The sequence below is a fragment of the Miscanthus floridulus genome, unplaced genomic scaffold (assembly GCF_019320115.1).
Source record: "Miscanthus floridulus cultivar M001 unplaced genomic scaffold, ASM1932011v1 fs_503_1, whole genome shotgun sequence".
NCBI classification, from domain to species: domain Eukaryota; kingdom Viridiplantae; phylum Streptophyta; class Magnoliopsida; order Poales; family Poaceae; genus Miscanthus; species Miscanthus floridulus.
The window spans coordinates 38,027-63,839 of record NW_027096847.1 but is presented as its reverse complement, the minus strand read 5'-3'; the positions used below and the strand labels follow the sequence as shown (position 1 = coordinate 63,839).

The 25,813-nt window shown below is 47.7% G+C and overlaps 2 protein-coding genes across 2 annotated transcripts; both read right to left on the bottom strand.

Annotated features, from left to right (window-relative positions):
- Positions 1-8,751: 8,751 nt before the first annotated feature.
- On the bottom strand, positions 8,752-10,288 carry LOC136531997 (senescence-specific cysteine protease SAG12-like). The gene is made up of 2 exons (XM_066524638.1): positions 9,677-10,288; positions 8,752-9,507 (listed from the first exon to the last, which is right to left on the bottom strand). The coding sequence occupies exons 1-2, from the start codon at positions 10,224-10,226 to the stop codon at positions 8,909-8,911; spliced, it is 1,149 nt and encodes a 382-aa protein (XP_066380735.1). The 5' UTR covers positions 10,227-10,288; the 3' UTR covers positions 8,752-8,908.
- Positions 10,289-17,721: 7,433 nt separating this feature from the next.
- Positions 17,722-19,258, bottom strand: LOC136531996 (senescence-specific cysteine protease SAG12-like). The gene is made up of 2 exons (XM_066524637.1): positions 18,647-19,258; positions 17,722-18,477 (listed from the first exon to the last, which is right to left on the bottom strand). Exons 1-2 carry the CDS (start codon positions 19,194-19,196, stop codon positions 17,879-17,881), a joined length of 1,149 nt encoding a protein of 382 aa, XP_066380734.1. The 5' UTR covers positions 19,197-19,258; the 3' UTR covers positions 17,722-17,878.
- Between the last annotated feature and the right edge of the window lie 6,555 nt (positions 19,259-25,813).

Below are 25,813 nucleotides of genomic sequence, written 5' to 3'. Positions count from 1 at the left end.
CATCTAGAGACACTTGGTGATTGTGGTTTGCTATGAATTTTGCTTGTTACTCTTGGTGGTTGCCACCACCTAGACGGCTTGGTGCAGCGAGGATCGTCGAGTGGAGAAAGGTGTTTGTCTCCGGTTCCGATCGTGGTGATTGTAAGGGGTTCTTGACCTTTCCCCGATGGAGAGCCAAAAGGTACTCTAGTGGATTGCTCATAGCTTGTGGATCCCCATCTTGTGTTGGTTGTGTGGCACCCAATTGCGGGTTAGGCGTGTGATGCCTATTAGCGCGTGAACCTCCAAGTGGGTGAATCGCTACAACATGGACGTAGCTTGTCGGCAAGCAAGTGAACCTCGGGGATAAATCATTGTGTCATCTTGTCTCCAGGATTCTCATTGTGATTGATTGATTATCTCTTGCCACGGTGTTATAATCCTCACTATCTCTCTTGCATTTACCTTGCTAGTGTAGCTAAGCTCTTTAGTGTAACTAGTTTTGAGAGATAGCTTGTGTCTTGTTAGTTTGGTTAGTGAGGCTCTTTAGTCAGTCTTTGAAAGCTCACTAACTTAGAGAGTAGTGACTTAGCCTTTGTGTGAATTAGAGATCATAGCAACTAGAATTGTGGATAGGTGGCTTGCATTTTTCGTAGGCTAGCGCAACACTTGCTTCGCCTCATAACGAGCTAACCACTTGGCTTAGTGTTGTTATAGATTTTTTTAATAGGCTATTCACCCCTCTCTAGCCATTAGGAACTTTTAATTGGGCGGTGGCATCCTGCTGACTAAAGTCCTGCTCGTGCTAGCGTTGTTGGCCTACTGCAGGCATCGGCCTCGTGGCCTCGTGGGGAGAGCGGAGAATGGGAGAAGTATGGCAACGAGGCAGCGATCGGCGGCCACAGCTGCAAGGCTACAGGAGCCAAACGATGGCGTCATGGTGAGTCATGAGTAGAGCTGCTACAGTTTCTGCTCGGCTGGTGGCGGCCCGGTGCCATGGCGATTGGCGAACTAGTGGAGACACGGAGTCAATTTCTTTGCTCACTTGTTCTAGTCTGGGCTACTAGGCTTTATTAGTTTCTTTGCATGGGCTGAAGAATACTCGCTAATTTTGTTTCAGACAAGGGGGGCCGGAGCCTAGTTTTGCCTCCACTGGACTCCACCCGTGATTAGATGCTACACATGTTTTCTCTTTTCCCCCCTTTCTCTTCTTGTCTCCTCGCATAGGTAATGTTTGTGTCGGTGTAGAAAGTGACCAACAAGTAAATATTTATAATTTTGCCGTATATTGTGATCGGAGATGGCCTAGCACTCAATGACACAGGGTTTATACTAGTTCAAGCAACGTGCCCTACGTCTTGTTGCCCACGCCGGTAGGTATAGGATGATGGTAGGTGCCTACAATACTGTTGAATGTCAGATGCATGTGGGAGGTTGTGTTGTCTTCTTCGGGTATGGCAGACGTCGACGCCTGCCATACTGTTGATGCCTGGAGCCATGCAAGGGGTTTTACCATGTTCGCCTGGTATGGTAAATGCCGACGCCCACAACACTATCGATGTCCAGAGGCATGTGGGGAGAGCCTTACCGTATGGGAGTTAATGGCGCCCACAATACTATAGGGGAAAATGTCGGCGCCTACAACACTGCTTGGATTCTATCCTGCCAGGGAGGTCGTAGAGTACTATGTCAGGGTACGGTCCCTGGTATTTCGGTTTGACTTATGCGCCCTGCCTTACTTTCTCCGTCCGTTTCCTGGTCCTTACCGAGCGGGCGTCCCCGATCGGTTGGTCCTAGTCGGCTCTGATCGCGTCAGTCGGAGAAGAGCAGTGAGTAGGGGTTTGGCGCATCCCCAGTCGGAGACGTGGGTCGGAGTCAGAAGCGGTGTCTGGCCAGGCCTTCTGGTCAGAGAGGCCGTCCGGAGGCGAGCTGGAAACCGAAGCGAGCGTTCCGGTCAGAGAGGCGGGCCGGAGTCGGAAGCGGGTGCCATTCCTCTCGGCCAGGCCTTCCGGTCGGAGATTGGATCGCCCCTCTGGCCTGTCGTTTAGGTACTTAGGTCGGTCCATGAGTTGTGCGTTGTCTGCTTGGGCCGAGCCTTTGTTGGGAAGCCGGTCCGCGAGGGACCCCGGGTTAACCCGACAGTTTGGTTCAGCCGTTGTGCCCAATAATTGGTTCTGATCGATCCCCTTGATTCTCGTTTTGTCGGACTAGCCTGCAATCAATTACACGTAATTAGATATAGTCCTATACAATCTCGTTACCCTCTTCTCCTGACCCATTCTCCTCGATCATCCCCTCTTGCGTAGTCACGGTCCCCTCCCATGAGGTATCGTGTTGCATGGAACGTTATTGCTGCTAGCCAAGCTACATTAAGGAAATGGAAGTGGTTAAAAATTCCAACCAAACAAATGTCGCTTTCTCTTACCCTGTGACAAATCATGATGCTACTGATTACATTACCGTTGCCATTGCCTAAACTTGAACCAAACAGTACCTTAGAAGGGCGGCCGACGGTCCAGGGTAAAGGAGAAGGGCAGTTGGTGGCAGAAGAGGAGGGAAGGACAAGCTCGGGATCAAGATCAGAGCGGCTAAGGAATGAGCTCGAGGGCATCCGACAACTAGGGGACAAGCTCAAGGTCATCCAACGGTCAAGCTCAGGGGCAAGACAGTTAAGGGCCTGTTTGGAATGCGGGATTTTTTCTCCATTCCTGTGTTTTTCCTGTGAAATTGAACTGATTCCTGTGTGATTCCTGTGAAATTCCTGCGTTCCAAACATGCCCTAATTGGGTGTCAAACTTGGGGTTGGGTGGCTAGAGCTTGGAGTTGAGATAGTCTGGAGCTTGGGGGAGGAGAGGGTGGTGGCTTACTAGAGTTGGTGAAGATGGCCAAAGCTTGAGGACTGCTAGGGTTCCGACTAGAGGCTAAATTTGGCGAGAAAAGCATGTAGGAGGACGGGAATCTGATTTTGGTTGGCATGGAGGGTGGATCTGACATACAAAATCAAAGCTGGTGCATTGGGGTGGCGCACGGGAGAGAGGCATAATTAGTGTACATGCAAGCACTGGTGGGTGAACTGCGAAGGAAGAGTAGGAGTATTGGTGTGCCCTAAGAACGAAGGTTTGAGGAGGAGATTTTACTTTTGGTAGTGTCCTAATTTTGAGGTCCAAATTTTCTATCCTGTTTTCATCACTATATTTGAGGGTGTCCCATTTTTGGTGATCCAAATAAAAACTCCGTTGGAGCTTAAATTTTGTCTATGGTCCACAAAAATAGGTTAAGGCCTGCTTCGATTGTAGTTACATACAACTAGGTCGGTAAGCGTGCCTTGCCGTGCCCGTTTTCGTTATAGGTGACCGTTTTCGTGATAGGCAATCGTCGTGGACCAAGTGAGTAGGGATCAGAGTAGATTGAGCAAATCATACATTGCATTGGTATTAAGTTTTAAAAGTAGCATGTGTCTATATTTACACTGGGAGGGTTAATTTATAGGCGCATTGAGCCAAGTACCTACTAAAGAAACACTGATGCTGGAGGCCATTGTTGCACTTTTTGAAAAATGTGTGCACATGAAAAGGGTAGAAAATCTCTAGAATTGACCTACTGTTATGCGAAGAAGTAAGATTGAGCCTGCGCCTAGCGTGTGGTTGATTATTTCTAGGCAAAGTGACCGAAACTATTTGCACACCTAAACCGAGCGGACGTCGATGGCACGCAGACAGCATCAGCTGCGAACAGAGAAGGCAAGGGACGATGTATGGCTAGAGGGGACCAAGCAGTGCGTGCCCCACCGGCTACCACGTTACGCTAATGTGGAAAAGAGAGGGAAGAACTGCGAAGAGAAAAGGGTTGTAAATCAAAAGTCAGCTTATACATAAAAACCAATAAATCTTGTGACACCGACAAATGTGTTATAAACTGACTATCTATTATATGAGTGGGCTGTTAGATTGGCTGTAAGCAGGGATGAAAACGGTACGGATATTTTCCGACCGTATTCGAAACCGAATCCGTTTAGAGAGGTTGAGATATGTCCGTATCCGAGTCCGGATATCCAACATCCGATACCGTATCCGTATCCGAATACTCAAATCGCATATTTATGATGTCGATATCCAATCGTATCATATCCGACATAGTTGACACTATCCGTATTCGAATCCGAATCCGGACAGAAATATGAAAACAAATGTAATATCGGTGATATCCGTCCGTATCCGATCCGTTTTCATCCCTAGCTGTAAGTTTCCATTTAGCTAGCAACTGGCTGTATTATTAGCCTTACTCTTAAAAAAAGAGTAAAGTTCATGGCCGGTCCTCCTGTGTCATTTCGGTTCCTAAACTTAAAAAGTGTGTCATTCCGATCCTTAAACTCTGTTTGAGTCTCATATTCATCCAAATAGACGTGGACGTACCTCTCTCTCTCATCTCTCACCTCTCTCATGCGCAAGGGTCATCTCGTCGGCGTGCCGCTATTCGGCGTGGCTGCGCCTGCGGCAGCCGCGGTCGTGCTCGCCAGCGCGCCTGTGCGCGGTGTCGGCTCGCGCGTGCCTGTCGGCCTCTCCGGCCACGTCGACATGCGCATGGTCGAGAAGACCGTCCTGTGCCTCATCGGCTCTGCCATGGTACGCGACGGGAAGCAGCTGCTGCAGTAGCAACGAGAAAGAAGATTCTTTTCAAAATAGTTCCTCATGAAATATGTAAATATTTATGTAATTTATATGTTTGGGCAATTTTGCTTATAACCCCGCTAATGTTTTATTTCAAGCAATCAAGTATTATCTTTGCATGCGGGTGCGGATCCATACTCATTTGGATGAATATGAGACCAAACACGGATGAAGGACCAGAATAACATACTTTCTAAGTTCGGAAACCAGAACGACGCACTCCTGTGAGTTTAAAGACCGGCCATAAACATTACTATAAAAAGAAGCAGCCCATCATCTAGCACCATGGACACGCGAACGACACGCGGCAGACACAGGTGGTAGGTTGCACAGTTGGACCCAATTCACCCCTAGGTAAAGATTTCTATATAAATATTTTAGCGTTTGAAGAGAAAAGATCGTTCATTAATAATTAGGATTTGCTAAAAATCATGTGCCTAAATTTTAGTTTCCATTAAGACGATGATTATTACATATATTTTATATTAAAATTATAGATTACGTACACTGCAATAGACACGATCCGTAATTTTTTTGGTACCATCAATAAAAAAACAACAAAACTACAAATCCGACAAAATCTGATTTGTATTAACAAATAACAATTTACAATTATTTCTATACGAAGACAAAGATAAAAATTTGATGTGTTATGACACAAAGATAAATAATAAATAACAAAACTAACACTTTACTTGTAGTAGTTGATAGTATAAGAGTGTTGTTTGAAATTAAACTTAAAATTTAAACGCCTGGAATATAGGAGAAGTGTTAATAATTATGACGATAAAAACAGCGACACGAGCGAAAGAAACAGGGCCGCAGGCCTAGGCTGCCCGTGCCAAATATCTTGAGTAGCCATCACTTAGACGTTGCTAAAGTGAAACTGGCGACTCTAATAAGCCCTGTTTAGTTTTTACCCTAAAACTTTACACCCTGTCACATCGAATGTTTGATATATGCATGTAGTATTAAATATAGACTAAAAATAACTAATTGCACAGTTTACGACTATTTTGCGAAATGAATATTTTAAGCCTAATTAGTCCATGATTTGACAATAAAGTGCTACAGTACACATGTGCTAATGATGGATTAATTAGGCTTAATAAATTCGTCTCGTGGTTTTCTAACGGATTCTGTAATTTATTTTTTTATTAGTATCCAAATACCTCAGGCGGCACCCTATGTAATATTCGATGTGACACCACAAAACTTTACAGGCTGGATCTAAATAAGGCCTAATTATGAAAGATAGAACACTTCTTGATGTCGTACAAATGAGACACATTTTTTTCAGGATACTAATTTGGGCATACTCATAGATCTTTTTTCCAAACACCTAGTCATGAATCATTAGAATTGTTTCATTCAGGATTTAGATTATTGGCTACAAATTTTTTATAGATATGATAATTCAAGTTGTACTGGTTAGGCCTAATAGAATTGGGCTATGACCCAAAGCATCGATCTTTCGAATTCAGTCCACCAGCTAGCACTACTACATATTTCATTTTTTAGCATGTTTTCACTTTTCATCACCAGTTTTGTCAGATCCGGCGATGAAAATTTATCACTGCTGATTCAAAAGCTAGTGGGGGGGCATGAAAAACGGCGGTGTAATCGTAGCCTAAGACCAATCCTAGCCTGGAACGTGCACTACTAAAAAATAATTTTAGGAGACAACATCTCTATTATGGAACGTGCACTACTACAAAAGTAATTATAGGAGACAACATCTCTGATTAACAAAGGCAGATACATCTTGAGACCATCTCTACAAATGGCCAAGCGGCCTCTAGGCAAATGCTTGACTCTAAAAATCATTTATGGAGACAAGAGTGCTAAGGTCGCCTTAAAGTGTCCGTCTTTATAAATTGATTTTCAGAGACGGACATCTTAAGATGATCATCGGTGGCCATTCTAGGTGTTAGTCTCTAAAAATCGATTTTTCAAGGCAAGCATCTTAAGATGTCCGTCTCTATAAATAGTTAAATTCAAAATAATTCATAATTCTTTCAGATAAACTCGGATGAAAAATACCAAAATTATAGTCTCGACGTGATCTACAGCTTCGTAGTTGAGAAGTTTTTGGTTTGAAACAGTTTAGAGTCCTAAAATATTATACGAAGTTTAGGTATTTTGAAATTTAAAATTTAAAAGTTTTTAAACAACCTCGGATGTTGACACATTATATACCAAAATTGTAGTTCTCAATATGACCTACAACTTTATAGTTGAACAGTTTTTGACTTGAAGTCGTTTAGAGTCACAAATATGTGTTTTAATTTTATAGATTATGAAATTTAGAATTCCTAAATGACCTTCAATACAGTGGCGGACCCAGGATCTGAGACCAGAGTACTCCTGGTAAAAAAAATTCATGTGTAATACTATAAAATCCAAACAAAAAGTTCAACAAACATAGCTATAAATTAACCAAATTACGATAATACATTTAAAAGGTTCGAAACTTACATAAATACTCCCTCCATACTGGTAAAGAAAGTCGTTTAGGATATGATTTAGCATATCAAGGAGTGATTAATTAAGAGGTATTTTTTCTATTTTCTCTTATTAAATAGGGTTGCGGGTACCACCTATCCAACAAACTTTCGTAGCTGGATTGGCAAGCACGTTGCAGCTTGAGGCACGAGGTCCCTGTTCGATCCCTCTCGGGCGCGTTATTTTTTTGAAGAGCTCGTGGATTTGTAGTGTCTTCGACCTGGGCTAAGAAGAGAGTGACCGTGGACCGGTTTCTGAAGAGTAGTAATAGAATTTTGGGTCAAATTTGTGGGTAGTCCTTGACCTACCTATGCTACCTTGGGTCCGTCACTGCTTCAATATAATGTTCACATATTGAATACCAAAGTTGTAGTAGCCAATCTGATCTACATATTTTTTTTGTTAATAAGTTTTTTATTTCAAGTTTTTAGTGTCTCAAATATTTATTTTAAACTCATATATTTTGAGACTCAAATATTTTTTTATTTCAAGTTTTTTGTTAATAAAATTTTTGGACAATCTCGGATTGAGACATACCCTTAACCAAAATGTGGAGCTCAATGAGACCTAAAACTTTATAGTTGAAACTTTTTTTATTTGAAATCATTTAGAGGTTGAAATACCCGGTGGTGTACACTCCTTGACTGGTCTGCATGCTAGAGCTGAAAATTACAAATAGCATGGAACACTGCTTTGCAATAGCAACCTCTAATGCAAGAGGTGTTGCACTCATGTCATGATGTGAATATTGTACGTACTCTTTCCACCTCATGTCACATGGTCTGCTGACAAGACAGATGCTTAGTGCCACTAAAAACCAGCATATTATTGGTACAGATTCAAAGGTTAGCTATGTTTCAAAAAGGATTGTGAGTACTTCTCATTCCTGAAACAACCATAATAGATTACAAAAGAAGTGGTTGAGTTTCAGCCTGCTCGGTTGTGCTGCCTGCAGCTTATTTGCGGCTGTAGCTATAGAAACTTCAGCGGAAACAGCTACAGCAATAGGTTGAGTAATTTCTATGTCGACATAGCAATGTGGTTGAGTAATTTCTATATCAATGTCAACATAGCAATGCGACAGCAGCGAAAATGCGTTCGGTTCCTGCTAGTTTGGTATGTTTAGATCCCCTCACTGTAATTTAAGGTGAGCTAATTGTAGCAATGCCGATGAAAACTAGCATATTATTGGTACAAATTCAAAGGTTAGCTATGTTCGAAAAGGGATTGTGAGTACTTCTCATTCCTGAAACAAACCATGATGGATTATAAAAGAAGTGGCTCAGTTTAGTGTTTAATACTTATCCATTCTTAGTTGGGTTGAGTAATTATTCCTACCTCAACAGTCAACATGGCAATGTTGTTGAACTCGGCAGCCTGCCGCAATGCGCGGGGTTTCCTGCTAGTTTGGTATGCTTGGATCACTTCACTATAATTTAAAGGTGGTCCAAACAGAACCTTGGCACTATCGACCACAAATGTTGTTCCGAATTTCATCATGAGTGCTTGATGTTGTCTATTGAAGCTAGTAAATGACGATTGATAGTGACACATTGTACATACCTAATTCATTTGCAGAAGTCGTTTTCGCACAAGAATAAGAGGTTTACACGCGAGGTGCCGTGGATTATTATTTACAACAAGTGTACTGGTACACGTAATAGCAGGAATAAAAAAAAGTTTGACTCGATCATATGCTGACTATTTAATTAAAATGAAAAAAGAGGAAAAAAGATGTACTGTACATCATCATGTCGTCACATTAGTGGGAAGGACGGGCGGATGGCGATGCCGCAGAGCCCCTCCGGCTTGCCGGCGACGTCCTTCCTCATCTTGATGTATCCGCCGTCGCCCCAGCTCTCCCCCCACGAGTTCTTGATGATCCAGTACTTGTCCCCGCCGGCCGCCTCCCGCTCCTGGCCGTAGCCTACGACGGTGACGCCGTGGTTCAGGTTGGTCCCGCAGGGCCCGTTGTAGACGCCCTTCTTGTAGTGCTGGAAGTTGTCCCCGCCGGCCTCGATGGACACGGCCACGGGCTGCCCCGCCACGGCGTTGGCCAGCGACGCCTCGCTCCGGGTGGCCACGCGCCGGAGCCCCGCGATGCTGACCGCGTTGTGGGAGAGCTTGGCCCTGTTGCAGGTGTCCGTGGTGCCCGTGTACGGGTAGTCCTCCTCCGTGGTGAGCCCGCCGTTGGAGGTGATCCACTCCAGCGCGCGGTAGCTGATGCCGCCGTCGCAGCCGGCGTCCAGCGTGTCGCAGTCCACCAGCTCCTGCTCCGACAGCGACACCAGCTTCCCCGTCCGGATCTGGTAGATCCCTTCAACCACCGCCACCGTCGAGAACGCCCAGCACGACCCTGCACGATTGACGATGGGGAGCACATGCAGGCAAAAGCATGTGTTTTGCTCAGTGACAAGCATGCATGCATGTGGTTAGGGACATGTGAGAGCAATAATTGGTGGCAAATGACAGGTTCCAGGACGGAATGACATGATGATGCTCTTTACGGATTGTGCTGTACATACCACATCGGCCTTGGTTCTTCACAGGCGTCACGGCGCCGCTGGCACGCCAGTCGACGCTCGCCGGCGCACCGGTGGACAGGTTCACGTACACCGGCAGCTGGCCCGGCGCGCCCCCGACGGCGTCAACCGGCCCCGCGCGCGTGGTGATCACCGCCTGGTCGTCCTCGTCCTCGTCCACAGGCAGCTGCGCCGGCGCGGGCGCCGTGTACATGGCCATGAACTCATGGTTGGTGAGGTCGGTGTAGGCCGTCTCGCCGAGCTCGTACGTGAGCCCCGCCGCCTCGGCGTCCGCGTTGGTGGCCTCGATGTACGCCATGTTGCGCGCGTACACCCGGAACCGCCGCCGCTCCTCGGCGACCGTGGCGTAGGACTTGTTGTACGCCGCCTTCCAGCGCTGGAACCGCTCGATCATCGGGCTGTCGTCGGTGCTGCTCCCCATGTCGCCAGTGTACGGTCTGTGGGCCGTCGCCGACGAGCAGCCTTGGTGGAAGACAGTGATGAGGAGGAGGAGGACCACGGATGGCAGCGACCGTTTGGAGGAGGACGCCATGGGTGATCGGGACTGGTTGGCCTAGCCCGGTGGTCTACGCTAATGGTAACAGGATGAGACAAATGATTGATGGAGGTGCATATATAAACGAGTGGTGCTGAGATAGATATATACGTACACAACTGTGATTGGAGAGGGGACGGACAAGTCAAAGTCTTGGCCTTGTGCTAGTGTCAGGATTAATACTAGCATATTCGAAGAGGAGAAGCTAATAACTATTAACGTTGATTAGTCCGCGTGATCAAGAGCACGACTACACCGCTTGCTGGTCCCGCCTCGTCTGGCCACCGAGGCGGTGGGCCCTTCCTCGTCTTACCCCCGAAGGTTGGCTCCGTCTCGGTGGGCACTACGGCCACGGGCCCCGTCTCGTTCGACCCCCGAGGATTGGCTCTGTCTCGGCTGACTCCCGAGGGATGGCTCCGTCTCGTTCGACCTCCGAGGGCTGGCTCCGCCTTGTCCGACGTCTAAGGGCTAGCTCTGCCTTGCCCGATGTCTGAGGGTTGGGTCCGCCTCGTCCGACCCTCAGGGGCTGGCTCCACCTCGCCTGACGTTAGAGGACTAGGTTCGCCTCGCCCGACCCTCGAGGGCTGGCTCCGCCTCGCCCGACGTCTGAGGGCTGGCTCCACCTCGCTGGACGTCTGAGGGCTGGGTCCGCCTCGCCCGACGTCTGAGGGCTGGCTCCGCCTTGCCGGACGTCTACGCGGGAAGCGGGTGCCATTCCTCTCGGCCAGGCCTTCCGGTCGGAGATTGGATCGCCCCTCTGGCCTGTCGTTTAGGTACTTAGGTCGGTCCATGAGTTGTGCGTTGTCTGCTTGGGCCGAGCCTTTGTTGGGAAGCCGGTCCGCGAGGGACCCGGTTAACCCGACAGTTTGGTTCAGCCGTTGTGCCCAATAATTGGTTCTGATCGATCCCCTTGATTCTCGTTTTGTCGACTAGCCTGCAATCAATTACACGTAATTAGATATAGTCCTATACAATCTCGTTACCCTCTTCTCCTGACCCATTCTCCTCGATCATCCCCTCTTGCGTAGTCACGGTCCCCTCCCATGAGGTATCGTGTTGCATGGAACGTTATTGCTGCTAGCCAAGCTACATTAAGGAAATGGAAGTGGTTAAAAATTCCAACCAAACAAATGTCGCTTTCTCTTACCCTGTGACAAATCATGATGCTACTGATTACATTACCGTTGCCATTGCCTAAACTTGAACCAAACAGTACCTTAGAAGGGCGGCCGACGGTCCAGGGTAAAGGAGAAGGGCAGTTGGTGGCAGAAGAGGAGGGAAGGACAAGCTCGGGATCAAGATCAGAGCGGCTAAGGAATGAGCTCGAGGGCATCCGACAACTAGGGGACAAGCTCAAGGTCATCCAACGTCAAGCTCAGGGGCAAGACAGTTAAGGGCCTGTTTGGAATGCGGGATTTTTTCTCCATTCCTGTGTTTTTCCTGTGAAATTGAACTGATTCCTGTGTGATTCCTGTGAAATTCCTGCGTTCCAAACATGCCCTAATTGGGTGTCAAACTTGGGGTTGGGTGGCTAGAGCTTGGAGTTGAGATAGTCTGAGCTTGGGGGAGGAGAGGGTGGTGGCTTACTAGAGTTGGTGAAGATGGCCAAAGCTTGAGGACTGCTAGGGTTCCGACTAGAGGCTAAATTTGGCGAGAAAAGCATGTAGGAGGACGGGAATCTGATTTTGGTTGGCATGGAGGGTGGATCTGACATACAAAATCAAAGCTGGTGCATTGGGGTGGCGCACGGGAGAGAGGCATAATTAGTGTACATGCAAGCACTGGTGGGTGAACTGCGAAGGAAGAGTAGGAGTATTGGTGTGCCCTAAGAACGAAGGTTTGAGGAGGAGATTTTACTTTGGTAGTGTCCTAATTTTGAGGTCCAAATTTTCTATCCTGTTTTCATCACTATATTTGAGGGTGTCCCATTTTTGGTGATCCAAATAAAAACTCCGTTGGAGCTTAAATTTTGTCTATGGTCCACAAAAATAGGTTAAGGCCTGCTTCGATTGTAGTTACATACAACTAGGTCGGTAAGCGTGCCTTGCCGTGCCCGTTTTCGTTATAGGTGACCGTTTTCGTGATAGGCAATCGTCGTGGACCAAGTGAGTAGGGATCAGAGTAGATTGAGCAAATCATACATTGCATTGGTATTAAGTTTTAAAAGTAGCATGTGTCTATATTTACACTGGGAGGGTTAATTTATAGGCGCAATTGAGCCAAGTACCTACTAAAGAAACACTGATGCTGGAGGCCATTGTTGCACTTTTTGAAAAATGTGTGCACATGAAAAGGGTAGAAAATCTCTAGAATTGACCTACTGTTATGCGAAGAAGTAAGATTGAGCCTGCGCCTAGCGTGTGGTTGATTATTTCTAGGCAAAGTGACCGAAACTATTTGCACACCTAAACCGAGCGGACGTCGATGGCACGCAGACAGCATCAGCTGCGAACAGAGAAGGCAAGGGACGATGTATGGCTAGAGGGGACCAAGCAGTGCGTGCCCCACCGGCTACCACGTTACGCTAATGTGGAAAAGAGAGGGAAGAACTGCGAAGAGAAAAGGGTTGTAAATCAAAAGTCAGCTTATACATAAAAACCAATAAATCTTGTGACACCGACAAATGTGTTATAAACTGACTATCTATTATATGAGTGGGCTGTTAGATTGGCTGTAAGCAGGGATGAAAACGGTACGGATATTTTCCGACCGTATTCGAAACCGAATCCGTTTAGAGAGGTTGAGATATGTCCGTATCCGAGTCCGGATATCCAACATCCGATACCGTATCCGTATCCGAATACTCAAATCGCATATTTATGATGTCGATATCCAATCGTATCATATCCGACATAGTTGACACTATCCGTATTCGAATCCGAATCCGGACAGAAATATGAAAACAAATGTAATATCGGTGATATCCGTCCGTATCCGATCCGTTTTCATCCCTAGCTGTAAGTTTCCATTTAGCTAGCAACTGGCTGTATTATTAGCCTTACTCTTAAAAAAAGAGTAAAGTTCATGGCCGGTCCTCCTGTGTCATTTCGGTTCCTAAACTTAAAAAGTGTGTCATTCCGATCCTTAAACTCTGTTTGAGTCTCATATTCATCCAAATAGACGTGGACGTACCTCTCTCTCTCATCTCTCACCTCTCTCATGCGCAAGGGTCATCTCGTCGGCGTGCCGCTATTCGGCGTGGCTGCGCCTGCGGCAGCCGCGGTCGTGCTCGCCAGCGCGCCTGTGCGCGGTGTCGGCTCGCGCGTGCCTGTCGGCCTCTCCGGCCACGTCGACATGCGCATGGTCGAGAAGACCGTCCTGTGCCTCATCGGCTCTGCCATGGTACGCGACGGGAAGCAGCTGCTGCAGTAGCAACGAGAAAGAAGATTCTTTTCAAAATAGTTCCTCATGAAATATGTAAATATTTATGTAATTTATATGTTTGGGCAATTTTGCTTATAACCCCGCTAATGTTTTATTTCAAGCAATCAAGTATTATCTTTGCATGCGGGTGCGGATCCATACTCATTTGGATGAATATGAGACCAAACACGGATGAAGGACCAGAATAACATACTTTCTAAGTTCGGAAACCAGAACGACGCACTCCTGTGAGTTTAAAGACCGGCCATAAACATTACTATAAAAAGAAGCAGCCCATCATCTAGCACCATGGACACGCGAACGACACGCGGCAGACACAGGTGGTAGGTTGCACAGTTGGACCCAATTCACCCCTAGGTAAAGATTTCTATATAAATATTTTAGCGTTTGAAGAGAAAAGATCGTTCATTAATAATTAGGATTTGCTAAAAATCATGTGCCTAAATTTTAGTTTCCATTAAGACGATGATTATTACATATATTTTATATTAAAATTATAGATTACGTACACTGCAATAGACACGATCCGTAATTTTTTTGGTACCATCAATAAAAAAACAACAAAACTACAAATCCGACAAAATCTGATTTGTATTAACAAATAACAATTTACAATTATTTCTATACGAAGACAAAGATAAAAATTTGATGTGTTATGACACAAAGATAAATAATAAATAACAAAACTAACACTTTACTTGTAGTAGTTGATAGTATAAGAGTGTTGTTTGAAATTAAACTTAAAATTTAAACGCCTGGAATATAGGAGAAGTGTTAATAATTATGACGATAAAAACAGCGACACGAGCGAAAGAAACAGGGCCGCAGGCCTAGGCTGCCCGTGCCAAATATCTTGAGTAGCCATCACTTAGACGTTGCTAAAGTGAAACTGGCGACTCTAATAAGCCCTGTTTAGTTTTTACCCTAAAACTTTACACCCTGTCACATCGAATGTTTGATATATGCATGTAGTATTAAATATAGACTAAAAATAACTAATTGCACAGTTTACGACTATTTTGCGAAATGAATATTTTAAGCCTAATTAGTCCATGATTTGACAATAAAGTGCTACAGTACACATGTGCTAATGATGGATTAATTAGGCTTAATAAATTCGTCTCGTGGTTTTCTAACGGATTCTGTAATTTATTTTTTTATTAGTATCCAAATACCTCAGGCGGCACCCTATGTAATATTCGATGTGACACCACAAAACTTTACAGGCTGGATCTAAATAAGGCCTAATTATGAAAGATAGAACACTTCTTGATGTCGTACAAATGAGACACATTTTTTTCAGGATACTAATTTGGGCATACTCATAGATCTTTTTTCCAAACACCTAGTCATGAATCATTAGAATTGTTTCATTCAGGATTTAGATTATTGGCTACAAATTTTTTATAGATATGATAATTCAAGTTGTACTGGTTAGGCCTAATAGAATTGGGCTATGACCCAAAGCATCGATCTTTCGAATTCAGTCCACCAGCTAGCACTACTACATATTTCATTTTTTAGCATGTTTTCACTTTTCATCACCAGTTTTGTCAGATCCGGCGATGAAAATTTATCACTGCTGATTCAAAAGCTAGTGGGGGGGCATGAAAAACGGCGGTGTAATCGTAGCCTAAGACCAATCCTAGCCTGGAACGTGCACTACTAAAAAATAATTTTAGGAGACAACATCTCTATTATGGAACGTGCACTACTACAAAAGTAATTATAGGAGACAACATCTCTGATTAACAAAGGCAGATACATCTTGAGACCATCTCTACAAATGGCCAAGCGGCCTCTAGGCAAATGCTTGACTCTAAAAATCATTTATGGAGACAAGAGTGCTAAGGTCGCCTTAAAGTGTCCGTCTTTATAAATTGATTTTCAGAGACGGACATCTTAAGATGATCATCGGTGGCCATTCTAGGTGTTAGTCTCTAAAAATCGATTTTTCAAGGCAAGCATCTTAAGATGTCCGTCTCTATAAATAGTTAAATTCAAAATAATTCATAATTCTTTCAGATAAACTCGGATGAAAAATACCAAAATTATAGTCTCGACGTGATCTACAGCTTCGTAGTTGAGAAGTTTTTGGTTTGAAACAGTTTAGAGTCCTAAAATATTATACGAAGTTTAGGTATTTTGAAATTTAAAATTTAAAAGTTTTTAAACAACCTCGGATGTTGACACATTATATACCAAAATTGTAGTTCTCAATATGACCTACAACTTTATAGTTGAACAGTTTTTGACTTGAAGTCGTTTAGAGTCACAAATATGTGTTTTAATTTTATAGATTATGAAATTTAGAATTCCTAAATGACCTTCAATACAGTGGCGGACCCAGGATCTGAGACCAGAGTACTCCTGGTAAAAAAAATTCATGTGTAATACTATAAAATCCAAACAAAAAGTTCAACAAACATAGCTATAAATTAACCAAATTACGATAATACATTTAAAAGGTTCGAAACTTACATAAATACTCCCTCCATACTGGTAAAGAAAGTCGTTTAGGATATGATTTAGCATATCAAGGAGTGATTAATTAAGAGGTATTTTTTCTATTTTCTCTTATTAAATAGGGTTGCGGGTACCACCTATCCAACAAACTTTCGTAGCTGGATTGGCAAGCACGTTGCAGCTTGAGGCACGAGGTCCCTGTTCGATCCCTCTCGGGCGCGTTATTTTTTTGAAGAGCTCGTGGATTTGTAGTGTCTTCGACCTGGGCTAAGAAGAGAGTGACCGTGGACCGGTTTCTGAAGAGTAGTAATAGAATTTTGGGTCAAATTTGTGGGTAGTCCTTGACCTACCTATGCTACCTTGGGTCCGTCACTGCTTCAATATAATGTTCACATATTGAATACCAAAGTTGTAGTAGCCAATCTGATCTACATATTTTTTTTGTTAATAAGTTTTTTATTTCAAGTTTTTAGTGTCTCAAATATTTATTTTAAACTCATATATTTTGAGACTCAAATATTTTTTTATTTCAAGTTTTTTGTTAATAAAATTTTTGGACAATCTCGGATTGAGACATACCCTTAACCAAAATGTGGAGCTCAATGAGACCTAAAACTTTATAGTTGAAACTTTTTTTATTTGAAATCATTTAGAGGTTGAAATACCCGGTGGTGTACACTCCTTGACTGGTCTGCATGCTAGAGCTGAAAATTACAAATAGCATGGAACACTGCTTTGCAATAGCAACCTCTAATGCAAGAGGTGTTGCACTCATGTCATGATGTGAATATTGTACGTACTCTTTCCACCTCATGTCACATGGTCTGCTGACAAGACAGATGCTTAGTGCCACTAAAAACCAGCATATTATTGGTACAGATTCAAAGGTTAGCTATGTTTCAAAAAGGATTGTGAGTACTTCTCATTCCTGAAACAACCATAATAGATTACAAAAGAAGTGGTTGAGTTTCAGCCTGCTCGGTTGTGCTGCCTGCAGCTTATTTGCGGCTGTAGCTATAGAAACTTCAGCGGAAACAGCTACAGCAATAGGTTGAGTAATTTCTATGTCGACATAGCAATGTGGTTGAGTAATTTCTATATCAATGTCAACATAGCAATGCGACAGCAGCGAAAATGCGTTCGGTTCCTGCTAGTTTGGTATGTTTAGATCCCCTCACTGTAATTTAAGGTGAGCTAATTGTAGCAATGCCGATGAAAACTAGCATATTATTGGTACAAATTCAAAGGTTAGCTATGTTCGAAAAGGGATTGTGAGTACTTCTCATTCCTGAAACAAACCATGATGGATTATAAAAGAAGTGGCTCAGTTTAGTGTTTAATACTTATCCATTCTTAGTTGGGTTGAGTAATTATTCCTACCTCAACAGTCAACATGGCAATGTTGTTGAACTCGGCAGCCTGCCGCAATGCGCGGGGTTTCCTGCTAGTTTGGTATGCTTGGATCACTTCACTATAATTTAAAGGTGGTCCAAACAGAACCTTGGCACTATCGACCACAAATGTTGTTCCGAATTTCATCATGAGTGCTTGATGTTGTCTATTGAAGCTAGTAAATGACGATTGATAGTGACACATTGTACATACCTAATTCATTTGCAGAAGTCGTTTTCGCACAAGAATAAGAGGTTTACACGCGAGGTGCCGTGGATTATTATTTACAACAAGTGTACTGGTACACGTAATAGCAGGAATAAAAAAAAGTTTGACTCGATCATATGCTGACTATTTAATTAAAATGAAAAAAGAGGAAAAAAGATGTACTGTACATCATCATGTCGTCACATTAGTGGGAAGGACGGGCGGATGGCGATGCCGCAGAGCCCCTCCGGCTTGCCGGCGACGTCCTTCCTCATCTTGATGTATCCGCCGTCGCCCCAGCTCTCCCCCCACGAGTTCTTGATGATCCAGTACTTGTCCCCGCCGGCCGCCTCCCGCTCCTGGCCGTAGCCTACGACGGTGACGCCGTGGTTCAGGTTGGTCCCGCAGGGCCCGTTGTAGACGCCCTTCTTGTAGTGCTGGAAGTTGTCCCCGCCGGCCTCGATGGACACGGCCACGGGCTGCCCCGCCACGGCGTTGGCCAGCGACGCCTCGCTCCGGGTGGCCACGCGCCGGAGCCCCGCGATGCTGACCGCGTTGTGGGAGAGCTTGGCCCTGTTGCAGGTGTCCGTGGTGCCCGTGTACGGGTAGTCCTCCTCCGTGGTGAGCCCGCCGTTGGAGGTGATCCACTCCAGCGCGCGGTAGCTGATGCCGCCGTCGCAGCCGGCGTCCAGCGTGTCGCAGTCCACCAGCTCCTGCTCCGACAGCGACACCAGCTTCCCCGTCCGGATCTGGTAGATCCCTTCAACCACCGCCACCGTCGAGAACGCCCAGCACGACCCTGCACGATTGACGATGGGGAGCACATGCAGGCAAAAGCATGTGTTTTGCTCAGTGACAAGCATGCATGCATGTGGTTAGGGACATGTGAGAGCAATAATTGGTGGCAAATGACAGGTTCCAGGACGGAATGACATGATGATGCTCTTTACGGATTGTGCTGTACATACCACATCGGCCTTGGTTCTTCACAGGCGTCACGGCGCCGCTGGCACGCCAGTCGACGCTCGCCGGCGCACCGGTGGACAGGTTCACGTACACCGGCAGCTGGCCCGGCGCGCCCCCGACGGCGTCAACCGGCCCCGCGCGCGTGGTGATCACCGCCTGGTCGTCCTCGTCCTCGTCCACAGGCAGCTGCGCCGGCGCGGGCGCCGTGTACATGGCCATGAACTCATGGTTGGTGAGGTCGGTGTAGGCCGTCTCGCCGAGCTCGTACGTGAGCCCCGCCGCCTCGGCGTCCGCGTTGGTGGCCTCGATGTACGCCATGTTGCGCGCGTACACCCGGAACCGCCGCCGCTCCTCGGCGACCGTGGCGTAGGACTTGTTGTACGCCGCCTTCCAGCGCTGGAACCGCTCGATCATCGGGCTGTCGTCGGTGCTGCTCCCCATGTCGCCAGTGTACGGTCTGTGGGCCGTCGCCGACGAGCAGCCTTGGTGGAAGACAGTGATGAGGAGGAGGAGGACCACGGATGGCAGCGACCGTTTGGAGGAGGACGCCATGGGTGATCGGGACTGGTTGGCCTAGCCCGGTGGTCTACGCTAATGGTAACAGGATGAGACAAATGATTGATGGAGGTGCATATATAAACGAGTGGTGCTGAGATAGATATATACGTACACAACTGTGATTGGAGAGGGGACGGACAAGTCAAAGTCTTGGCCTTGTGCTAGTGTCAGGATTAATACTAGCATATTCGAAGAGGAGAAGCTAATAACTATTAACGTTGATTAGTCCGCGTGATCAAGAGCACGACTACACCGCTTGCTGGTCCCGCCTCGTCTGGCCACCGAGGCGGTGGGCCCTTCCTCGTCTTACCCCCGAAGGTTGGCTCCGTCTCGGTGGGCACTACGGCCACGGGCCCCGTCTCGTTCGACCCCCGAGGATTGGCTCTGTCTCGGCTGACTCCCGAGGGATGGCTCCGTCTCGTTCGACCTCCGAGGGCTGGCTCCGCCTTGTCCGACGTCTAAGGGCTAGCTCTGCCTTGCCCGATGTCTGAGGGTTGGGTCCGCCTCGTCCGACCCTCAGGGGCTGGCTCCACCTCGCCTGACGTTAGAGGACTAGGTTCGCCTCGCCCGACCCTCGAGGGCTGGCTCCGCCTCGCCCGACGTCTGAGGGCTGGCTCCACCTCGCTGGACGTCTGAGGGCTGGGTCCGCCTCGCCCGACGTCTGAGGGCTGGCTCCGCCTTGCCGGACGTCTACGCGCGACTCCTTTATAACGACGCGCGTAGATAAGGCAGGGCATTCAAGTCAACCGCAATATCGAGGACCGTACCCTGCACACCTGCAGGAAAGTACCGTCAGGCCATGCCAGAAGGTTGTTTTGCGACCTTCCAAGCATGTCAGAGCCCAAACAGTGTTGTAGGCGTCGACATTTGCCTTACAGTGTTGTGGGCGCCGTCATTTGTCCGCGGGCACGGACCCTTACGGAAGCTCACGACAATCATTATGGTCTAGAAGGAAACTCGTATCATCCACAGTAACGGACGTGCGGTCACTGTGCTGCCTGCTCCCTGTATGGCCGTTGATCAACACCCTGGTCCGCCGCGCCGCCCACCGGGGCGGGATGGGACGTGACAACTCGCTGACAATGCCAGGACATGGCATCATCAGCGAACAGACGCCCAGCGCGGCCCTATCAGGATCAGCAGACATGCACCCGCCGTGGAGCTATCCCTGTCACCGCCTGCCATGTCAGCGGGGCCTGCACAGAGGAAAAGAAAGACCTGGAGTCCTTGAAGGACTTATTTTGCCTCTGGTTTTTCTCTTTTCTCCCATCTGTAATCCATGCGCTCCCTTGGCATATAAAAGGGAAAAGCAGAGCACCCCACTAAGGGGATTGATTAAACACATCACAACACATCACAGTAGAACCACTAGCATCGAACCTCAAACACACAGCTAAGCAGCAAGCAAGCTCTCAGCACCCATTCGATCTTTTCCTCAGAGACTTGGGACCTGTCCCTCTCTCGCCCATTTGTAAACCCTACTACGAACTTTTTCAGTGCTAATAACACGAGCAGTAGCCATGAACTGGACGTAGGGACATTCTACCCAAACCAGTATAAACCTTGTGTCTTTTTAGCACACCATTCGAGCCAGACGCGCAATAACACAAATTTACTCGTTGGTGTTTACTCGAAACACTGACAGTTGGCACGGCAGGTAGGGGGCTTTGCGCATCCCGACATTAACATCAGGCCACGGATGGCTAGTCATGTCATCAGCTGGGTCCCGGGCGCACACGTGCGCTTCGGGGACCTAGACTTCATCGTCACGGTGGAGGGAGAGCTAGCGCGGGCACTCGTTGTCGTTCAACCCATCTACTCCACCGGTCTTGACACGATCACCGAGATGCTTGAGCAGCTGTGGTTGCATGCGTCGGAGGCCCGCGCGCCTTGGAAGTGGCTAGCTCCTCGACTTCGACTACGAAAGGTTGGAGCATCAGGTTGGCATCTTCCTGGGACCCCGATCTTCTCGGGAGGATCCGTGTTGCCTCACCTTCTTGTTCACCAATGTCATGGCACAGCTTACCAGGAGGGAGCCGTTCTCTCCAGAATACCTCATCCGGAGCTGAAACAACCCTAATTTCCTTGATGGGAAATCCACAGAGTCGAAGTTTAATAAGACCGTGGTAGATCATATTACCCAAATTCTAGTCGAATATCACATCCAAACATCGATAATATCAGAGTATAAATAGTGCGGAATTACATAAATTATTACATCACCGCATTGGCGGAATCAAAAGTAGCATTCATTTAGAACAGCTTGAAGATAAGATCGCCAAACTCGAGCGTAGGCACGAACCCCTCAACCGTTAAACTCCTCAAAGCTATACTCCTCAGCAGAACCTGTGTGCCAAAATTTATCAGTACGATTTGTACTGGCCACTCCCGACCCTATGAGCATTGCTTTTGTGGAAATTGGATGCAAGTTGGATATAGTCAAAAGGAACCTATAAGGCTGGGGTTTCCTATTTATTTAGCATATCAAGTACATATAAAAGTATAGTCAAGTTTTAACACCATTACCATCCACACCCCATCCCCATTCCAGAGCCAGGTTTTGATCCTGGGATCGACATACCACCATCTCCTCACCATTACCCTACCATAACCATACCATCGCTCAGTCGACAGGCCAACTCCCTCTCGGCACTGTCTCAAGGCCCACAGCCCCTGGCTACGACCGAACACTCACTCACGGGGGAAGAAGAGAATGACTTATCTCTCTATCTAGTTTAAGCGAAACCCAGGAAAGGTCCATAGTCGACGAGTCGGCACATGTATCGATCGATCAACCATACACTCTGTAGAGGTTTTACATAACCACAAGATCTGCCTTCCTCGCTGACCGTCATCAACTGGGCTGATTCTGGCCGCTTGCTAGCCTAGGATAATGCCACTCTACCATTCAGCCCTGGTACACCCCAAGTCTAGTCTGGGGTGGCTGAAACTATGAGTCATGAGCCGGGTCCACAAGGTCTCCATGAAGTCTCGGAAGGGTGTGGGGGATCCTCCGCACCCCGTACCTCCCTCGCACTGTCCGCTATCAACCTAGCAGTAGTGGCAATATCCTACCAAGTAGTCCGGTCATCCCGTACCATATACGGCGAGTGGTACGTAAGGCTTCCTGGTGAATCTGAGTACTAGTAAGTCCTTAGGGGTGACCAAGCCAGAATGTCTTCATCAGGGTTTCCATTTATCGTGCCACCACAGCACCTCCATCCCGGGCTCCTTCCATCATAGGTTCACACCCGGGTCCACCTCATATACCATTTACCCACCACAGGTATCCATTCTAGGGGTGCCCAGGTAGCATCCCATAGCAAGACTTGCCCCAGGCTCGTCGTATACTCCAACTTGGTTGACACAACCCTCACCCTCCACACACCCAAGTCACACACGCAGCACTCTCCCCATGGTCCAGTTAACACCAGTGTCCACCACGCACGTAGTATAAGCATAGTAGAAGTATATGTAATGAAATATATAGCAGTAAGCATGTGTCTAGCCTATTAGTAGGGTATGCAGGGGTAAGGTTGCGTCAAGGTAAAGGCTTTCAAGCAAGCATACTACCATGCAAGTCCTATTATAATATGAATGTAGCAGTAAAGTAAAGCAATAGCAATTCTACATTAGCCATGCGTAATAGGTGCTACGAGATTGAGTGGGATGTGGCACCTTCAATGTAGTCGTCTCTGTACTCCTCACGGTACTCACGATCCTCGTCGGTCTGGTGCTCCTCCGAGTCTGCAAACGATCACATTATAGTCGCGTTAGCGTCGTCTATAGAATAGCACAAAGGAACAATGAAAATTCAAAGGAGCCAAATGCACTCAAACATGGGTTCATTGCGTAGAGCTTGATTTTAGATGAATTTTGGTCCTGGTTTCGTATTTTTCTGAGGTCATATGAATTAGTTATGAATTTCTAAAGTTTGGATCTATTTCTGAAAATGGAAAAAGGCTGAATTAATTCTAGGCTGACACGTGTCATGCTGTGGTTGGTCCACGTGGCTTGCTGACGTCAGCGTCACGGTTCCGAGCTGACAGGTGGGGCCCAGCTGACATCAGCATGACGTCAGCGTGACGTCATCAACGTCGTCCACACCGACAGGTGGGGCCAAAGGCTATTGGGTCACTGACAGGTGGGCCCGGTCAAAGTCAATGTCGATCAACGTCGAGTCAACGGTCATCGATCAACGGTCAATAGTTAGGGTCACTGACATGTGGGGCCTGGGCTGCTGACGTCAGCAGCTGATGTCAACGTGACGTCAGCATGACGTCACCCTGGCTGTGGGCTGCTGACATGTGGGTCCCGTGTGACGTCAGCGCCTATCGTGTGGGTCCAAAATGTCTGTGTCACTGACATGTGGGGCCAGGTCAATGGTCAACGTTGACCAGTCAACAGTCAATACGGGCCAGGTTCGACTGGGCCGGTTGGGCTTCTAGTTGGGCTGGTCTAGGCCGGGCCGGGCCGAACATGTGGCACTCTGTGACGCTGCCATGTCACGGCCGTGGGCTCTTATTGGGCTTCATCCACAGCACGGCTCACACCGTGTGGCTCACGGTGGACCAACGCTCATGGTCCATGGACCTACGGCAGGGCGCACGGTGAACCAAGTTCACCGTCTCTTCTCCTTGGGTCGACTCACGTGCACCGAGCCCACGCAGGGGTGTCAGCGAGGGGGGGTGTTTCCCCTGTCTTTCTCCTACGGCGGCGCTCCTGCCGGCGGTGAGCTTCGCTGGTGAGCCTTCGTGGCGAGGCTGGTGCCCAACTAGGGAGGGGAAAGGCTACCCTAGGCCACGACGATCATCATCCTAGGGCCCTAGTGGTGGTCGGGGTCTTCCAAGTCGTTGGCCACGGCAGCTGGTGGCTCGGCGGTGCCCGTCGGTGGCAAGGTCGCACACGCCGGCTCTCCAGTAACTAGGCTAGGCAGACGATGGCTCCAGTGGTTTCATGGGTGCACGATGAAGGCGTCCGAGGCTCAAGCGGGGCTTCGGACTCCTAGGTGGCCGTTAGGGGCTCCAGCGGCCATGGCGACACGATGTCGTCGGTGATGCGCATGGGCGATCAAGGGGGCTCCCGCGGGGTGGTCACGGCATGGTCGCGGGGTGTGCGTGGGTGCGTGTGTTCCTAGTGGCCAGAGACAAGGCACTGGCCTACGTGCTCCAGGTGTGGGGCGCCATGGCCGACGGTGAGGTTCAGTGGCAGAGAGAGACCAAAAGGGGGGAAAGCTCACCGTGGGTGGCGTGGAAGAGTGGGTGGTGATGCCGTGTCGATTCGAGGCCATGTAGATCCGGTGGCCGTGCTGTGCCGCGTTGCTCACGCCAGTGATGAAGACGACGGCGTCGTCTTCGACTCCGGCAATCTCCTTTTCCGCAGCGGCTTCAGCGCTTTCCTCCCCCTTCCCTTCCCCTTCTCCCCTCCTCTCTCTTGGTTCAGGTGCGCAGTGTATGGCCACCAAATGGCGGCGGGCGATGGACGATTGCTAGGGCTCTAGGGCTGGGGCTCTTATAGCCGGAGCTTCAGCCATGTCATGGACGAGTGGCTGGAGATGGCCAGGTGCGCGTGAAGGGCCGTGATTGCGTCGCGGCTAGGGCTACGGGGTTGCAATGCGGTCGTGGGTGCGATGGAGAATCCGTTTGCGTGATCCTTGGTCAGCAAGGCGGGGGACAGGGAGGGGGCAAGGGCATGGCTCGGCCATGGCCATGGCAGGCGCGCGATAGTGGTCATGCATCTTGCATGACCCTATTGGGCAGCCGGTGCCTTGGTGGTATCCATCCAACTGCTTTGCAGGTGGTCATGAGGCACGGATGGTGGAGAAAGGGTGCTGGGGCCTAGGATCTTTCCTACGGCTTTCGCGCTCTGCTTTTGCCAAAAGCAGAGGAGGGGACCAAGGAAGAGGATGACGCAGGGGGTCCACTCATTAGCCAGCGCAGGGTGAACAATGGCATTGCGCGCAGTCAGCTGCGTGGGGTCGTGGTGGCAGCGACAGCGGGTGGAGCGGACGAACGCGCAGGCGTGGGTGACGCACAACTGACGCGTGGGCCCAAGTGGCAGCGGTAGCTGGCGGGGCTGGGCGCGCGGGCGGCTACGATAGCCTGGGCCTGCTTGCTGGGCCTACGTGCGCGCGCTGGGCTGGCTGGGCTAAGCGGCTAGCTGCGAGGCCCACTTCTTCTTTTCCTTTCACTATTTTTCATTTCTCTTGCATTTGTTTGAATTCAAATTTGGTTTAGAATTTGAATTCACAACTGAGGTAACTTATTCATTGGAGTTTAGGGAATTTTGTTTAATAATAACTTTATGGTTTATTACTTTAATAGAATTGTTAAGCATAACATAAAGCAAATGAAAACCCAAACCACAATTTAAGTTAACGTTGTATGCAACATTTATTTGTTAGAAGTTAAATAATCATAATCAACAAATGATATGCCATGCTTGTGTGTTGACTTAGGTTGGGTTACTTCTAATGCAACTCTTAGGTTGGGTTTCTTACATGACACTCATCATCACATGGGAGTTTTGAAGAAAAAATTTTGCAGTTGGTATTTTTGGTGTGTGGATTTTTGGGTTGTTACAGTCCTACCCCCTTAACAGAATCTCGTCCC